We start from the raw sequence: 15,721 nt of genomic DNA, 5'->3' as shown, positions 1-15,721 counted from the left end.
TCAGTGGGCTATGAATACTACTTGAAAGTATGGTGAGTGGAGGTGGTAGAAAAGAAGAGTTTAGGAGAATGCAATAAACAAGCATAGAAATTACTCCACAAGTTCCAAAAATGAACTCCCATCAGCTTTAAAGTTTAGTGCTAAACTAATTTATTTATATCATGTTCTATTTACATTAAAGCCAGATGTTAAAATTTTAATGTACTGAGGCAGAAGTAAATGTGGAATTGTCATCCTTGAAGAGTTGTTGTACATAAAATTCACAGGGTTCCTCTTTTTTTATGAGGAACTTGTTCTGTCGCACAGGGTTAGGGCCGGCAATTTACCAATGTAACTTAGAGCAAAAATAGCAATAAACAGGATAAAATCTTTTGTTAGCTTTGTCTAGAAGCCTGTACTAGCCAAGAAATACATCTCAGGCAACTCTTTGTTAATAAATGTGCTTCTCAGATTGAGAGAATCCTGGGAGTTCGTTTGCAAGCTGGGCTGCGAGCCTGGACTCAAGTGCTGCTCGGGCAAGCGGATGACAAGGCCGAGGTTGACATGGATACAGATGCACCACAAGTCAGTCATAAGCCTGGCGGAGAGCCAAAGATCAAAGTATGTGATGTCTTCACTCTGAACTAAATCTGTATAATTTTGCGTGCGAGAGGTGGCTTGTGCAGAATTTCAGATTTAAATGAAAAGCCTTGTTTAAATTACAGCAGTATAGTTGTTTGTCATATATATATCATACAAGTGGGAAAATATGATAATACTATACAAAACATGACATTTAGGGGATCTCTGCTTCCTTAGTAAATCAAAGTCTTCTGATCACACAGCAAGCTGATGTTTATAAGCGCTGATTTAAAACTAAAGTCCTTTGAAATACAGTTCAACCCTGTTTCATTAAATAGCCATATCTAAATATTTCCTCAATCACCCAAATTCTATATTATGTGATTACATAGTTCTATATGATGTGATTACATAGATGCACACTGATCCAAGTATGCCTGTTATGGAACTGTTATTGTTAGTCATTATAATTTATTAACTATTTTAATCATGTACTTTATAAAGTGTTATTACTATTCTAAATTGCTAATAGTGTCAAAAATAAATAAATACAAAGTTAAAAGTTTTGTTTCAGGATAGCCCTGTAATTGGTGCTTTAGAGTCTCATAAATGGAAAAATATGGCCATCTGCCCTTTAGCAGCTTACAGTCTGAATGTTGACAGCAGATGAGATGAGAGGGAGATGAAGAGAATAAATGTGAGCAAATACAGATGTGGATGAGTATTAAGGGCTTAAGAAAAAAGCTTCACAATAGAAATCTGATTTGATATGTAATATAACCTGTATTGCTTTGCATAGTAAAACAGAAGATGTTGTCTTTCTATTCCTGCAGAATGTTGTGCACGAGCTGCGGATAACCAATCAGGTGATCTACCTGAATCCCCCAATAGAAGACTGCAGATACAAACTCTTCCAAGAATTGTTTGCTTGGAAGATGGTGATACTGTCACTGCCTAGAATTCAAAGTCAGAGGTATCAGGTACGAATGATTTAAGTGTATGTTTGAATCTGAAAGGGACAGAGTAGTAAAACATGTAAAACATAAATCTTGAAGGAATTTACCATGAGCTGTTTTGTAAATGTATACATGTGGTTTGTACTTAATTCTGAATTTTCTTAGGTTGGTGTGCACTATGAGTTGTCAGAAGAAGAAAAATTTTATCGGAATGCATTGACACGGATGCCCGATGGTCCTTCAGCTCTTGAAGAATCTTACTCTGCAGTCATGGGGATCGTAACAGAAGTTGAACAGTATGTTAAGGTAGGATAGGAATTCTTTATCATTCTGCTGTGGTTATGCAAACATTTTCTACTTGTTGGTTGGTTTGCCTTTATTAAGACTATAGAAGAAAAGTAGACATTAAAGAAAAACACAACTTTCACTTTTGTCAATTCCTATACCTGAGGATTTTAGTTTTTTTTAAATTCCAAATTGTTTGTTCTCATGACATTTATATTCTTCACTCGCAGCCATTGTTCTCAAGATGGCTACCAATACTCAGATATGAAGAGAGTAAAAATATATAGAGATTGTAAAACCCAACTAGTCACAAACTACTTTATTTCAGAATTCTTTTTCGTGCTTAATCTTCAGGTCTGGCTTCAGTATCAATGTCTGTGGGATATGCAAGCTGAAAATATCTACAATCGCCTTGGAGAAGACTTAAATAAGTGGCAAGCGCTCTTAGTTCAGATAAGAAAAGCAAGAGGAACTTTTGACAATGCAGAAACCAGGAAGGAGTTTGGACCTGTCATCATAGACTATGGAAAGGTAAACATATAACATTCCTCTTTGCCTACCTCTGTGTTAACATGTAAAGCTATTAATATTATGCAGCAGTCTCTGATGATCAGATTGAAGGGGATATCTGTTCCATTAACTGTTGTTAATCTTGTGGTAGTGCAGGCCAGAAGGGAGGGCAATTCCAGTTATTATAACATGAATCTTCTTAATTTTGAGGCTCGATTATAATATAGAGTAAAAATGGAGTTGTCTGTCTTAACTACATAGGTGCAATCCAAGGTGAATTTGAAGTATGACTCCTGGCATAAGGAAGTACTCAGCAAATTTGGTCAGATGCTGGGCCAAAACATGACTGAGTTCCATTCTCAAATTTCCAAGGTAAGCATTTATTTTAATGAACCTCCCTAAACCAAAAAAATGGCTTGAGACGCCATAACTGTAGCTATTGGCATAAATCTCATCTCAGAAAGAGAGGGTGCAAGGCCATGTTGATCCACGATGTGCTTCAGGTAGCTAGCCATGTTGGTCTGCAGTAGAACAGCAGGATTTGAGTCCAGCGGCACCTTAAAGACCAACAAGATTTTCAGGATATAAGCTTTCAAGAACCAAAGCTCCAGATACAAGGAGGAGTGGAGATCCCTGAGCCTTTGTATCCCACTCAAGAGGTGAAACACAGAAGGGAGTCAGAATTTAATGATACAATGTTACAGTGCATCTTGATTAGAGCAGAAATTAGCATCTGTGGTGAGATAAGAATCCTACCTCCCTATTCCATCCTAGGGGTTCCACTGTTCTGAACTTGTGAATGAACTCAGATTCAGCAATTGTATGTCATAAGCTGCCCTTGAAGTTTCTTTGTTTGAGGACAGCAACTTTTAGTTCAGCAATTGAATGACCCGGAAGATATGCTTGGAACTAATTGATTTCGAGTTTGTTCAAGATCCCATTCGGCATAAGGATGTGCTGTCTGCTTGCTCATGTTATGCTTACTGAGCCTGACTCGTGTCTCCTAGAAGAGCACTGCTACACCTGAGCAATGGCTCTAAACCATAGCCCTTTCTGTTACCCTAAGAACTCCGGTTTCCTCTTGCACATATAAAATCCTTGATTCTGTTACATTTGCAGTCACGACAAGAGCTGGAGCAGCATTCAGTGGACACAGCGAGCACATCCGACGCAGTGACCTTCATCACATATGTACAGTCCCTGAAGCGCAAAATCAAGCAATTTGAAAAACAGGTTGAGGTACGTCACCTTTGGCAAGCTTTTGCAATAAGTTTCTTCCACATAGTTAAGATCTGATCATATGCATGTGTTCAAAGTCTGTCCTAGGGTGAAGTGCTTTTTCAACAATGGTGGCACGTTTCTGTGTTTTAGGGCAGCAGCTGACTATAACTTCACGTGTAAATTTGTATTGGATGTAACCCTCATTTAATTTTTGTTTTTCCACTAATAGCTATACCGCAATGGGCAGCGTTTGCTTGAGAAGCAGAGATTCCAGTTTCCATCTTCCTGGCTGTACATAGATAACATTGAAGGAGAGTGGGGTGCTTTCAATGACATCATGCGCCGCAAGGATTCTGCCATTCAGCAGCAAGTGGCGAACTTGCAGATGAAGATTGTGCAAGAGGATCGAGCCGTGGAGAGTCGCACAATTGACTTGCTGACCGACTGGGAGAAAACAAAGCCAGTAACAGTAAGTCCCAGTAGTCTATCACTTAAACCATAATGTTTAGTGTAAAACTTTTTTTGTGCATCTGCACACGCAGAGTGGGGTGCAGGGAGTGTGTGGAACCAAATGACTCTGGACTACAAACCTAAAATATGATGATGCATGCATAATCCAGGCCCCCCTCCCTGCACAACAGAGTAACCTGAAAGTAGAACACTTGTACTTCTCCACCTTAAACTGGAGCATAAGGTGTGCTGCAGAATAATTGTATGCTAACTGTAAAATTGTACATGTCGTCCATTGATTGCTACAGCTAACTTGTGTATTGGCCCCTAAAATAACCAGTTCTTCTTGGGCTGGTCCCTCTCTCTCTCTGACTAGCCTTCCTCACAAGGTGGTTGCTGTGAGGATAAAATGGAGGAGGGGAGAACGATTAAGGTGCTTTGGGTACTTATGGGGAAGAAAAGCAGGATATAAAAATCTAAATAAAATTTCATTCCTGCTTAATTAAGGGTAACCTGCGTCCAGAAGAGGCTCTTCAAGCTCTTACCATATACGAAGGAAAATTTGGGAGGCTGAAAGACGACCGTGAGAAATGTGCGAAAGCCAAAGAAGCTTTGGAACTTACAGATACAGGACTGCTTAGTGGTAGTGAAGAGCGTGTGCAGGTATGAAATCCCAGCAATTATGTGTGTGAATTTCAGCTGTATTTCTATAGTTCTGTACTCCGAGCTAGGCAGATGTTTTATTTTATACCTGGACTTACCTATGAAGCATCACAAGAAATCTTTTAGTTGATGCCACTTGCGTCTTTTTCATTGGAAGTGTATCTTGACTTGTAGGTTGCTTTAGAAGAGCTGCAGGACCTTAAAGGAGTCTGGTCTGAGCTTTCCAAGGTCTGGGAGCAGATTGATCAAATGAAGGAGCAGCCTTGGGTTTCAGTACAGCCTCGCAAGGTACGCTTATTCAGCTATGCATGTAGAGGGTTCAGAGACAGCAGTGAGTTTTGAGGTTGTGCACAATACGTTAAAAATGCAAGCTTTAAAGGAACCTTTCAGAGGAAGTGTCTTTAGGAAATTTACTCATGACACAGGCCCATCTTTTTAAAACCACCATGAAAAGTTAAAACTTAACCTTTTATGATAGAAATATTTTCCACAATACTAGATAAAAACACACACTAATAAACATGTTTGACAGCCCTTTTGTAATTGAAGATCCGGGAATCTTCTTGGGTTCTTCTGCATTTCCTCATTTGGACCGCAGCACCAGACTCCATACTGTGGGGGACTGATTTTCAGAGTTAGAACGCAACTCCTTTAGTAGGGCAAAGGGACTGATCTGCATAGTCATACATGAAGGAGAACAAGATAAGAGCTAGGCATTGTTCCTGGCAGACACTAAGGAATGCTTGGGTTAAGAAGCACCTGTCAACCAAGACGACAGTATTTTGCTTTCTGTTTATATTGCTCTTTTCGTTTCAACAGCTTCGACAAAGTTTAGATGGCTTGCTAAACCAGCTGAAGAATTTCCCTGCTCGCTTGCGACAGTATGCCTCCTATGAATATGTTCAGAGGCTTCTGAAAGGTTACATGAAGGTATGTTTACTTTTTAAAAAATCACCTTTGGGGCTGTGACAGCATGTTGTTGCTTAAGTCAATATTACGTTTTTCTTTTCTCCCCTGTTCAGATCAACATGTTGGTGATTGAGCTGAAGTCGGAGGCTCTTAAAGATCGTCACTGGAAACAATTGATGAAGAGGCTGCATGTGAACTGGGTCGTTTCTGAACTAACGCTGGGACAGATTTGGGATGTTGACTTGCAGAAGAACGAGCTGATCGTGAAAGATGTGCTGCTGGTGGCTCAAGGGGAGATGGCACTGGAAGAATTTTTGAAGCAGGTTACTTACTACTGGCTTTTAATACTACTAATTGTATTGACCTGCATCCCTAATACGTTTTCCTAAACGAAAATCTGTGGATCTTTTCAAAATACGTACTGAGAGGCAAGCTCACATGCTTTGGCTGCAGTTGCTCCTGTTCATGGGCTTGCATACAGAGAGAGTAAATGAAAAAGAGAATACAAAGGGAGGAAAGATGGCAAGAAGCTTATCTCAAAATACATGCATTGCAACCCTAAGCAGAGATACACCTTCTAAATCAATTGACTTAAATGGAGTTAGAAAGGTGTTAACTCTCTTTAGGAACACACTGACTGCTTCCTGCGTTCTGTTTCCTAATCTAATCAAAACCATGCATTTGGAGGCACTAGAAAGGAAGTAAGTTCTGGATCAGGTTTCTAGAAAGCGTTTACCTTAATCTGTCTTGGCCTCTAGGTAGGCTTGCCACGTGCCCACCTCAGGCAGGCAGTCTTCCAGGGAAAAGCCCTCCTCTCTCACCCTTGCCTCTTGGGTTGGCAGGAGAAATAGTGGGGGGAAGAAATGAAGTCAGGTATGATATCAGTCAATGCACTGATGTCACATACAGGCTTCTGCAAGAAGTGCTGTCAAGCAATATACTGATGTCATTTCCATCCCTTGTCCTACCTCCAAAGCTCCTGGGGGTGCTAGGCCCCCGCCTGGCATCTTTAGCTGTGTGCTCTAAACAACTTAAATACTGTCCAGATACTTAAATACAAGAGAAATCACTATAGACCCAATAGACACCAGGCAACGCTTGCAACTTAAATATTTAGCCTCCTTTTCAGGTAATTTAAAAAATATTTTTATGCCAACCCACACGTTCTCAAGCATAATTTTATATTTTTTTAAAGATCAGAGAAGTATGGAACACCTATGAACTAGACTTGGTGAACTACCAGAACAAATGTCGCTTGATTCGTGGCTGGGATGACCTCTTCAACAAAGTCAAAGAGCACATCAACAGTGTCTCTGCAATGAAGCTCTCACCGTACTACAAGGTAGAGACCAAACTCATCTCTTTATTGTTTTTCTCTCTATATTGTTAGTGTGCATTCTCTTTACACTCGTGCCTCATTGCATACCTTTGTCTGACTTCAGCAAATGAGCAAGCACACACATCTTAAATCTGTTTAGCTAACGCTGACACAGCTAGAAGAGCTGAATTGTAGTACATGAGTGAAACTGTCTTTGCTTGGCCTATAGGTTTTTGAAGAAGATGCCTTGAGCTGGGAAGACAAACTGAACCGTATCATGGCACTCTTTGACGTCTGGATTGACGTCCAGAGGCGCTGGGTTTATCTGGAAGGCATCTTCACTGGTAGCGCTGATATCAAGCACCTGCTACCCGTGGAAACTCAAAGGTTCCAAAGGTAACGATCAAACCTCCATTTTGAATGTGAACGTGGTGTGATCCCTAGTAACTTGCTAATTTATTCCTTCCTAAGAGTCTGCCACAGAGAAACTATCCAAGCCAATGAAATCCTTCCTGGAATGGGTGTTGGGTCTCTTTTCTTAGTATGCTCTTTTTTCCTGCATTTGTAGCATCAGTACAGAGTTCCTGGCTCTCATGAAAAAGGTGTCCAAATCTCCCCTGGTCATGGATGTTCTGAATATTCAGGGTGTACAGAGATCACTAGAGAGATTAGCAGACTTGCTTGGGAAGATCCAGAAGGCGTTGGGAGAGTACTTGGAAAGAGAGAGATCGTCTTTCCCACGGTAAATAATTGCCAGTTTATCATATTATGGTTTTAAATGTAGATAGAATTTGGCATGAATACATTCTTTATGTTTATCAGGCTCCTTTTTCAATGTCTTGTGTCATTGACCAAATATGTTATGCCATTAAGTTTTGTCACTCAAGTAAATTCTCCTAAAACTAGATTTTTAAAAAAAAAAATCTAAATATTAACATATCTAAAGTTCTGGAAATGTCTTTAAAGTGTCGGATTTTGGTGAATTGGTATAGATCTAAGATAACTATATCATAACTTCAGACTGAAACTTTTCTGCTTCGCACAGTGCTTACCAGATACTGATATATAGCTCTGTTTTCAATTATGTTCTGTGCCAAAACAAATAGAGACTTACGTGATTTACAAATATAGCATGATGATGTTGTCCCAGTCTTCTAATACTGTTATGCTTTACTAATCTGCATAAGAATACCATGGATACAGAGACTTTGTAAAGGATTGTTGTGTTTCTCCACTGTAGCATTTTTGGTTCATTAAAAGTTTTAACTTTTTAAAAAAAGGTTTTACTTCGTTGGCGACGAAGACTTGCTCGAGATCATAGGGAACAGCAAGAACGTAGCAAAACTGCAAAAACACTTCAAGAAGATGTTTGCTGGGGTGTCAAGCATCATTCTGAACGAGGACAGCTCTATTGTTCTGGGAATATCTTCACGTGAGGGCGAAGAGGTACAGTAGCCAATTCTGAATTGTTTAGTATACTTAAGGTTTAACTTTAAAGGGAAAAAAATGGACAAAATTCTCCTCTTCATTCATTAGGTGCTGTTCAAAACTCCTGTGTCAATCACTGAGCATCCCAAGATCAATGAGTGGCTCACTCTGGTCGAGAAAGAAATGAGAGTGACTCTGGCCAAACTACTTGCTGAGTCAGTCACTGAAGTTGAAATCTTTGGCAAAGCAACTTCAATCGATCCACCCACCTACATCTCCTGGATTGACAAATATCAGGTATTTGCACACGCTTTAACATCTTAAAAGACGTTATATTTTGTGTGGGAAGATAAGAAGGGAGACAAAACTTCTGCAAAAGCCAGTACTATCCTCATTTTTATTCCTCTTTCTCTTTCTTTCTCTCTCTAGGCCCAGCTTGTCGTTCTATCAGCACAGATTGCCTGGTCAGAGAATGTGGAATCAGCACTGACCGGCATGGGTGGTGGTGGCGATAGTAGTCCTCTGCAGTCTGTGCTGGCCAATGTGGAGGTCACCCTGACTGTACTTGCGGATTCTGTGCTGATGGAGCAGCCACCTCTCCGCAGAAGGAAACTGGAACACCTGGTAAGCCATAGTCTTCAGAAACCTTCTCTGAGCCACTTCTGGTTCACAATTAACTAGGCTGTGCCTACAAGTGGTTTGATGCTACGTTGTTGCATAATGTTCTTTCCCCTCCCCCTCTTTTGTGAAAGATTACTGAATTGGTGCACCAAAGGGATGTTACAAGATCATTGATCAGAAGTAGAATCGACAACTCCAAATCCTTCGAGTGGCTGAGCCAGATGAGGTTCTACTTCGACCCTAAACAGACAGATGTGTTGCAACAGCTGTCCATCCAGATGGCAAACGCCAAATTCAACTATGGTTTCGAGTACCTTGGTGTGCAAGATAAACTGGTGCAAACCCCTCTGACTGATCGCTGTTACCTGACAATGACACAAGCTCTGGAGGCCAGGCTGGGAGGGTCTCCATTTGGTAGGTCGCTGCTGGTCTATGCCCTCCTCTCAAGAACTGTCTTAGTGCTCTGCTGCTTGTGTGATGTAACTAAATTCCACTTTGGGCTTTAGCAGTGCTGAAAAAGCAGCACCCCCATAAACAATGAGATCATTTCAAAGATGAAGGGGGAAAGCATGAATATATAGGTAGTATTGGATGTGTGGTATGACGGTAGTGTGGAAAAATAAAGAGGCTTTTTTTTACCATGTAACATGCTTTTCTTTTTTAAACAGGACCTGCTGGAACTGGTAAAACCGAATCTGTTAAGGCTCTTGGACACCAGCTTGGCCGATTTGTCCTTGTTTTCAACTGTGATGAAACATTTGATTTCCAGGTACGGGGGCTTTCACCTACAATGATGTTGTATTGGTGCATGAATACACAAGGTTCATGTGACTAAGGAGTGAGGATTGTATCCCTGAACATCATGGGCACAGAGCTGTCACGAAGCAGCACTCTCTAATATAGTGGAACCAGCCTAGCCACTGCAGTTCCTCCCTCTAAGAAGCATCCCACCCCATTTTAAAGCAGGCGTCCCAGAGGGAGAGAGCGTATGGTGGTGCATTGACGAATACTGCAGAACTTCTCGGTATTTCTGAGGCTTTTCTTCTCTCTCTCTCTAGGCAATGGGTCGCATCTTCGTGGGCCTCTGTCAAGTAGGCGCTTGGGGCTGCTTTGACGAGTTCAACAGGCTTGAGGAGCGGATGCTTTCTGCTGTTTCTCAGCAGATTCAGTGCATCCAAGAAGCACTGAGGGAACACTCCAATCCCAGTTATGACAAAAGTAGGTTTATGAATGTTCCTACGTGATTGACAGGTAGTAGTTCTGTGTTGTAATAGGAGAGGCTTTTTTGAAACTTGTAAAGAAATGGGGCGAAAAAAATCCTGATATCCTCTCTGCTTTTGCCCATTACGCTTCCAACAATTAACATCTCTTTCAAATTGGCTGTTCTGTATTCCTGTATGACTTGTGTTCCTTGTAAGGGGCACTTCAGGAGTGAGATGGAGCAGAAGCATAAACGAATCATGCTTTTTTGGAACTCTGAAGAGAGAGATATCCATCTTTGTCTCATACAGAGGTGCTTACACATCTTTACATTTTTGACAAGACTGGAGAAGCACAGCAAGCAAGTGTGCAATGCCCCATTTTATAGACTTCCACCTTGTCGTGTCTGAAGCTATCTTATTTTGCTGGCAATCCAGTAAGAACTGGAATAAAAACAATCGTAGAGCAAATGGAAATTTTGCATTAATGTTTAGAAATTATGGGGAAGGGGAGAGAAACTGCTTAAATAAAAATATATATCAAGCTGCAGGGGTCCCCAAACCTTTTGAGTCTGTGGGAACCTTTGGAATTTGAGTCAGGGTGGCAGGCGCCTCTACAAAATGGCTGCCCTGTGTGGCAGAACCAAGCACACATTCAGAAGAGGAAGGGGTGGAGGATATAAATACACATGCACAGAAGCACAAGCGGGGGGATAGCATGCACACAGAAGCAAACCAGTGGCAGAAAAGGAGGATAAAATACAAAGAGAAGGAAGTGACAAAAGGATGCTCTGATTTTTCCATAGCCCACACCCCCTCACAGGTGATCCTCCTTACAGAATAATTTGCCAGTGAGTGGTGGGGAGGATCCAAGTGAAAAGACCCTTTATTTGGATGAAAGCAGCCTTTACAATGGCCCTGCCTATTTTTCTACTTTAACTCATAGGGTCAGAGGCGACTCGATAGCACATAACCGACACTCCAAAATCACATGACTGGCACCTGTGGAAGTGCCTGGAGGTGTATAGTGGTGCCCATAGGTTGGGGAACCCTGGGTTAGCTTGATTTAACTATCTGGTCTAGCAGTGTTTGCTCTTGACTGGCCTTGGGCTCTCCAGAAGTCTAACGAAATGGTTTTGCTGGCTTTGACATCTGAGCTGCTTTTAATTGCCGTGGTCTGGGACTGAAGCTCCATGTAAAACTTGCACCTTCGCTGAGCTCATGATACATAGCACAGGCTGCTGTGTCAGTGTTTTTTTAAATTTTATAAACTTTGAGCTAAGACTAGCATGCTTAAGAGAGCTAATGTTTCCTTTCAGCTGCTGCCCCCATTACCTGTGAGCTGCTGAACAAGCAAGTGAAAGTGAGCGCGGACATGGCAATCTTCATCACAATGAACCCCGGCTATGCTGGGAGATCCAACCTCCCTGACAACTTGAAGAAACTGTTCCGTAGCTTGGCCATGACAAAACCTGACCGTCAGCTGATTGCCCAGGTCATGCTGTACTCACAGGGGTTCCGGACTGCTGAAGTGCTCGCCAACAAGATTGTTCCGTTCTTCAAGTAAGTAGTGGTTGTTGACAGAGGCATGTGTCATATAATAACTATTTCCCACTCCCATATGAACTTACTGTCTACTACAACCATCTTAGGAGGCCCTGCTCCGGTGCCTCTGTGAGGCTAGATGGTTAGTAACCCAAGAAAGGGCCTTCTTAAGTCATGGCATCACAATTTTGGAATTCCCTCTACAGGGAGGTTTCATCTGTCCTCTTTCACTTCTCTGTTTCCTCTGGCATTCTCTCACTGATTCTCATTGACCCTTTTCCCCATTCCTGTGTATGTTATGTTGATTCTGTGTTAATTGATATATATATGGAGATGTGTTTTTATTCTTGTTGTGATTATTTAAATTGCTGTTGTAGCATAGTGGTTAAGTGGTTGGGTTGCGAGTCAGCCCTTTGCTGGTTCAAAACCCACTACTGCCATGAATTCAGCAGGTGGCCTTGAGTAAGCCACTCCGCTCAGCCCCAGCTGTATTCAGGGGATGATAATAACACTGACTTTGTTCACTGCTCTGAATTGGGCACTAATCTGTCTAGAAAAGTGGTATATAAGCACATTGTTGTTGTTTGCCATCTTGGGTTCCCTAAATTGGGTGGAAAGGCAGCTTTAAAATGTTTATACAAATAGTAAAATTTGGCTCTTGCAGAGTTGTGTGAATTCAGTATTGGCTGATCCTGGCTGTTGCTGTTACTTTGTGTTTCTGAATCCTAAGTTTTAAACAATTAGTACAATGGTTGTTGTGGATTTTCCGGGCTGTATAGCCATGGTCTTGGCATTGTAGTTCCTGACGTTTCGCCAGCAGCTGTGGCTGGCATCTTCAGAGGTGTAGCACCAAAAGACAGAGATCTCTCAGGGTCTCTGGCGAAACGTCAGGAACTACAATGCCAAGACCACGGCTATACAGCCCGGAAAATCCACAACAACCATTGTTCTCTGGCCGTGAAAGCCTTCAACAATTAGCACAATGTTTTTATTGTGCTGAAGTACTGGTTATATTGCAGCTATCCATGACATAACTGCTGCTGGGTAAAAATTCCCAATTCCCCTATCCAGCCTGATTTGTTAACAGGTTAAAGCACCCCTTCTCCATTTAACAGGTTAAATGACACTTGAATGCCTTTTGCTCCCTAGACTGTGTGATGAGCAGCTGTCTTCTCAAAGCCATTATGACTTCGGCTTGAGAGCACTGAAGAGTGTTCTCATCAGTGCTGGCAATGTGAAGAGAGAGAGAATTCAGAAGATAAAACGGGAGAAGGAAGAGCGTGGTGAAGTGGTTGACGAAGGAGAAATCGCTGAGAACTTACCCGAACAAGAGGTACAGAGTGGGGTGTAGTAGGAAAATTAATGCAATCTCTGATAATGTGGTGCACTGTTAACACAGAAAAGGATCTTGTGTCAACTTGATCCATTACTGCACCGTGTATGCATGCACATACTGTTGTGGGCTGCTTTAATGTAGCATTTAGTAACCTAACTGCAGGTGCTAGTAGTAGGATGCCTGAGTTTCTGTCAAAAATCCTACCCCTTGGTTATAAGGGTTACAGGTTGTCTGAAACATATCATCCAAAGCCTATTCAGGCTTCTCTGTTTTGCAAAAAAGAAGCATTATCTGCAAAGCTATTATTGTTAAGTTTTCTGACATGAAGCTCTCATTTGTTTATATCTCCTGTACTGCTGTTTTCAGGCCTGCACTTCTACCAAGTGGATTGTTGGAAAAACTTGCTTCTTCCTCCTTTGTACTAAGAAACAAAGCAAATGTTTTTTTTCACATAGATCCTGATCCAGAGTGTCTGTGAAACGATGGTCCCCAAACTGGTTGCAGAAGACATACCATTGCTTTTCAGCCTCTTGTCTGACGTGTTCCCTGGCATTCAGTATCACCGTGGAGAAATGACTGCCCTGAGGGAAGAACTAAAGAAAGTGTGCCAGGAAATGTACCTTACCTACGGTGATGGAGAAGACGTTGGCGGCATGTGGGTTGAAAAGGTAGGCGGCGCCTCTGCTCACTGGCATAACGAAGTGCGATCTGCTCCCAGCACTGTTCTAGGTTGAGATGGAATCGCGGGAGAGTCTGAATTCTTTACCCCTTCCACTGCAGGTTCTTCAGCTCTACCAAATCACCCAGATCAACCACGGCTTGATGATGGTGGGTCCTTCTGGAAGTGGGAAAAGCATGGCTTGGAGAGTGCTTCTGAAGGCACTAGAGAGGCTGGAGGGTGTGGAAGGCGTCGCCCACATCATTGATCCCAAAGCAATTAGCAAAGACCACCTGTACGGCACACTGGATCCCAACACCAGAGAGTGGACTGATGGATTGTTCACGCACGTCCTGAGAAAGTGAGTGTGTGAAATAAGCAACTCAGAAGCTTAGAACAGGTGATTTCTTGGGGTGCCAGGCAAGAGCTGAGCATGCAGACTCAGCTCGTGCTACATTCTTTCTCTTACCTAGGATTATAGACAACGTGAGAGGGGAGCTACAGAAACGCCAGTGGATCATCTTTGATGGAGATGTAGATCCTGAATGGGTGGAGAACTTGAACTCTGTTTTGGATGACAACAAACTACTGACTCTGCCGAACGGGGAGCGTCTGAGCCTCCCACCAAACGTAAGGCTGACTTCATTTTTGTAGTTACTGGGAATAAATCATCAGGTTTAGGAGGAACTGTGTGAGTGAGCTTAGTTCAATGAAAATTGTGTGGACAGTGGATGGTTGGGCAGTTTGAAGTGTGTATATGTACGTATGTACACATAAATAAATGTTTTACCATTTAGGCATTGACCAGGGAAACCTGTTCCTGGGTGTTGTTTCTGCCATAATCAGTTACACAAACTGAATTCCAAACACTCTTCACCTTGTTTCCCGATTGGATTAGGAAGAATTCTCACTGTGAATGGCTGCCTTATGAGAAATACACAGAAAACTTAATTTCTTCCGTACTGGTGTGTTCAATAACAGGAGTTAGGATCAGCTGGAGGAGGGAATTCTTGCCAAATACAGGATAGGGAGCTTTATGTGCAGGTCATTTGTCAATTTGAAAAGTAATTCCTAAAAATCTGATTTCTGCTTCTCCTATAGGTGCGCATCATGTTTGAAGTTCAAGATCTGAAGTATGCTACTCTGGCCACAGTGTCAAGATGCGGCATGGTTTGGTTCAGTGAAGATGTTCTCAGTACCGATATGATTTTCAACAACTTCCTGGCCAGACTGCGGAGCATCCCTCTGGACGAGGGTGAAGAGGAAGCTCAGCGCAGGCGGAAGGGGAAAGAAGATGAGGGTGAAGAAACAGCTTCTCCTATGTTGCAGGTATGATTTGAGATTGCAGTAAATGAGTGCATCTTGTCAGTTTGCCCACTACCACCTTTTCCTTCCCCCACTTTAGAATTAGACTTTTGCAGCATGGCAATTACAGGCTGCAAAGCGAATGAAATACTTTTTTGGGCAGATTCAGAGAGATGCAGCTACAATTATGCAGCCGTACTTCACATCCAACGGACTAGTGACAAAGGCCCTTGAACATGCCTTCAAGTTGGAGCACATCATGGATCTCACCCGCTTACGCTGCCTTGGCTCGCTCTTCTCCATGCTGCATCAGGCTTGCCGCAACGTAGCACAGTACAACGCCAACCACCCGGACTTCCCTATGCAGATAGATCAGCTTGAACGCTACATCCAGGTAATTCCTGTTGTAGTTCTAGATTAATATGCTAAAGCCGCCAAACTTGTTGATTTCACCGTTTTAGAAGGATTGTTTTGTTTTCCACATCTGCTGATTTGGTTTGTGTTTCACAGCGGTACCTAGTTTATGCGATTCTGTGGTCGTTCTCTGGAGACAGCCGCCTGAAGATGAGAGCAGAACTGGGTGAATACATCAGAAGGATCACCACTGTGCCACTGCCTTCAGCGCCAAATATACCTATAATCGATTATGAGGTAACCATCCACATATGAGTGCTGTATTCTCATCTTCAAGTACTTAATGCACCCTGCTTCTCTTAGTGGCATTTGGTCTGAACATGATCAGTGCAACGGATACTT

At 42.2% G+C, this 15,721-nt stretch overlaps 1 protein-coding gene across 2 annotated transcripts in view; it reads left to right on the top strand.

Annotated features, from left to right (window-relative positions):
* DYNC1H1 (dynein cytoplasmic 1 heavy chain 1) overlaps window positions 1-15,721 on the top strand; it is a 60,549-nt gene that overhangs the window by 13,359 nt on the left and 31,469 nt on the right. For both annotated transcript variants that reach the window (XM_054971699.1, XM_054971698.1), the window contains exons 10-37: window positions 451-600; window positions 1,395-1,541; window positions 1,683-1,823; window positions 2,157-2,333; window positions 2,574-2,684; window positions 3,432-3,551; window positions 3,763-4,002; window positions 4,491-4,646; window positions 4,821-4,934; window positions 5,466-5,576; window positions 5,669-5,878; window positions 6,751-6,897; window positions 7,103-7,269; window positions 7,442-7,615; window positions 8,154-8,319; window positions 8,410-8,598; window positions 8,731-8,925; window positions 9,054-9,336; window positions 9,591-9,691; window positions 9,981-10,140; window positions 11,441-11,684; window positions 12,816-12,999; window positions 13,458-13,670; window positions 13,783-14,021; window positions 14,134-14,290; window positions 14,762-14,989; window positions 15,129-15,359; window positions 15,476-15,616. In XM_054971699.1, coding sequence (XP_054827674.1) covers window positions 451-600; window positions 1,395-1,541; window positions 1,683-1,823; window positions 2,157-2,333; window positions 2,574-2,684; window positions 3,432-3,551; window positions 3,763-4,002; window positions 4,491-4,646; window positions 4,821-4,934; window positions 5,466-5,576; window positions 5,669-5,878; window positions 6,751-6,897; window positions 7,103-7,269; window positions 7,442-7,615; window positions 8,154-8,319; window positions 8,410-8,598; window positions 8,731-8,925; window positions 9,054-9,336; window positions 9,591-9,691; window positions 9,981-10,140; window positions 11,441-11,684; window positions 12,816-12,999; window positions 13,458-13,670; window positions 13,783-14,021; window positions 14,134-14,290; window positions 14,762-14,989; window positions 15,129-15,359; window positions 15,476-15,616 — 4,896 coding nt within the window. The remainder of the gene's footprint in view (window positions 1-450; window positions 601-1,394; window positions 1,542-1,682; window positions 1,824-2,156; window positions 2,334-2,573; window positions 2,685-3,431; window positions 3,552-3,762; window positions 4,003-4,490; window positions 4,647-4,820; window positions 4,935-5,465; window positions 5,577-5,668; window positions 5,879-6,750; window positions 6,898-7,102; window positions 7,270-7,441; window positions 7,616-8,153; window positions 8,320-8,409; window positions 8,599-8,730; window positions 8,926-9,053; window positions 9,337-9,590; window positions 9,692-9,980; window positions 10,141-11,440; window positions 11,685-12,815; window positions 13,000-13,457; window positions 13,671-13,782; window positions 14,022-14,133; window positions 14,291-14,761; window positions 14,990-15,128; window positions 15,360-15,475; window positions 15,617-15,721) is intronic.

The sequence above is a fragment of the Eublepharis macularius genome, chromosome 2 (assembly GCF_028583425.1).
Source record: "Eublepharis macularius isolate TG4126 chromosome 2, MPM_Emac_v1.0, whole genome shotgun sequence".
NCBI lineage: Eukaryota > Metazoa > Chordata > Lepidosauria > Squamata > Eublepharidae > Eublepharis > Eublepharis macularius.
The sequence above is the reverse complement of the archived record's forward strand: the minus strand, read 5'-3'. Positions and strand labels throughout refer to the sequence as shown.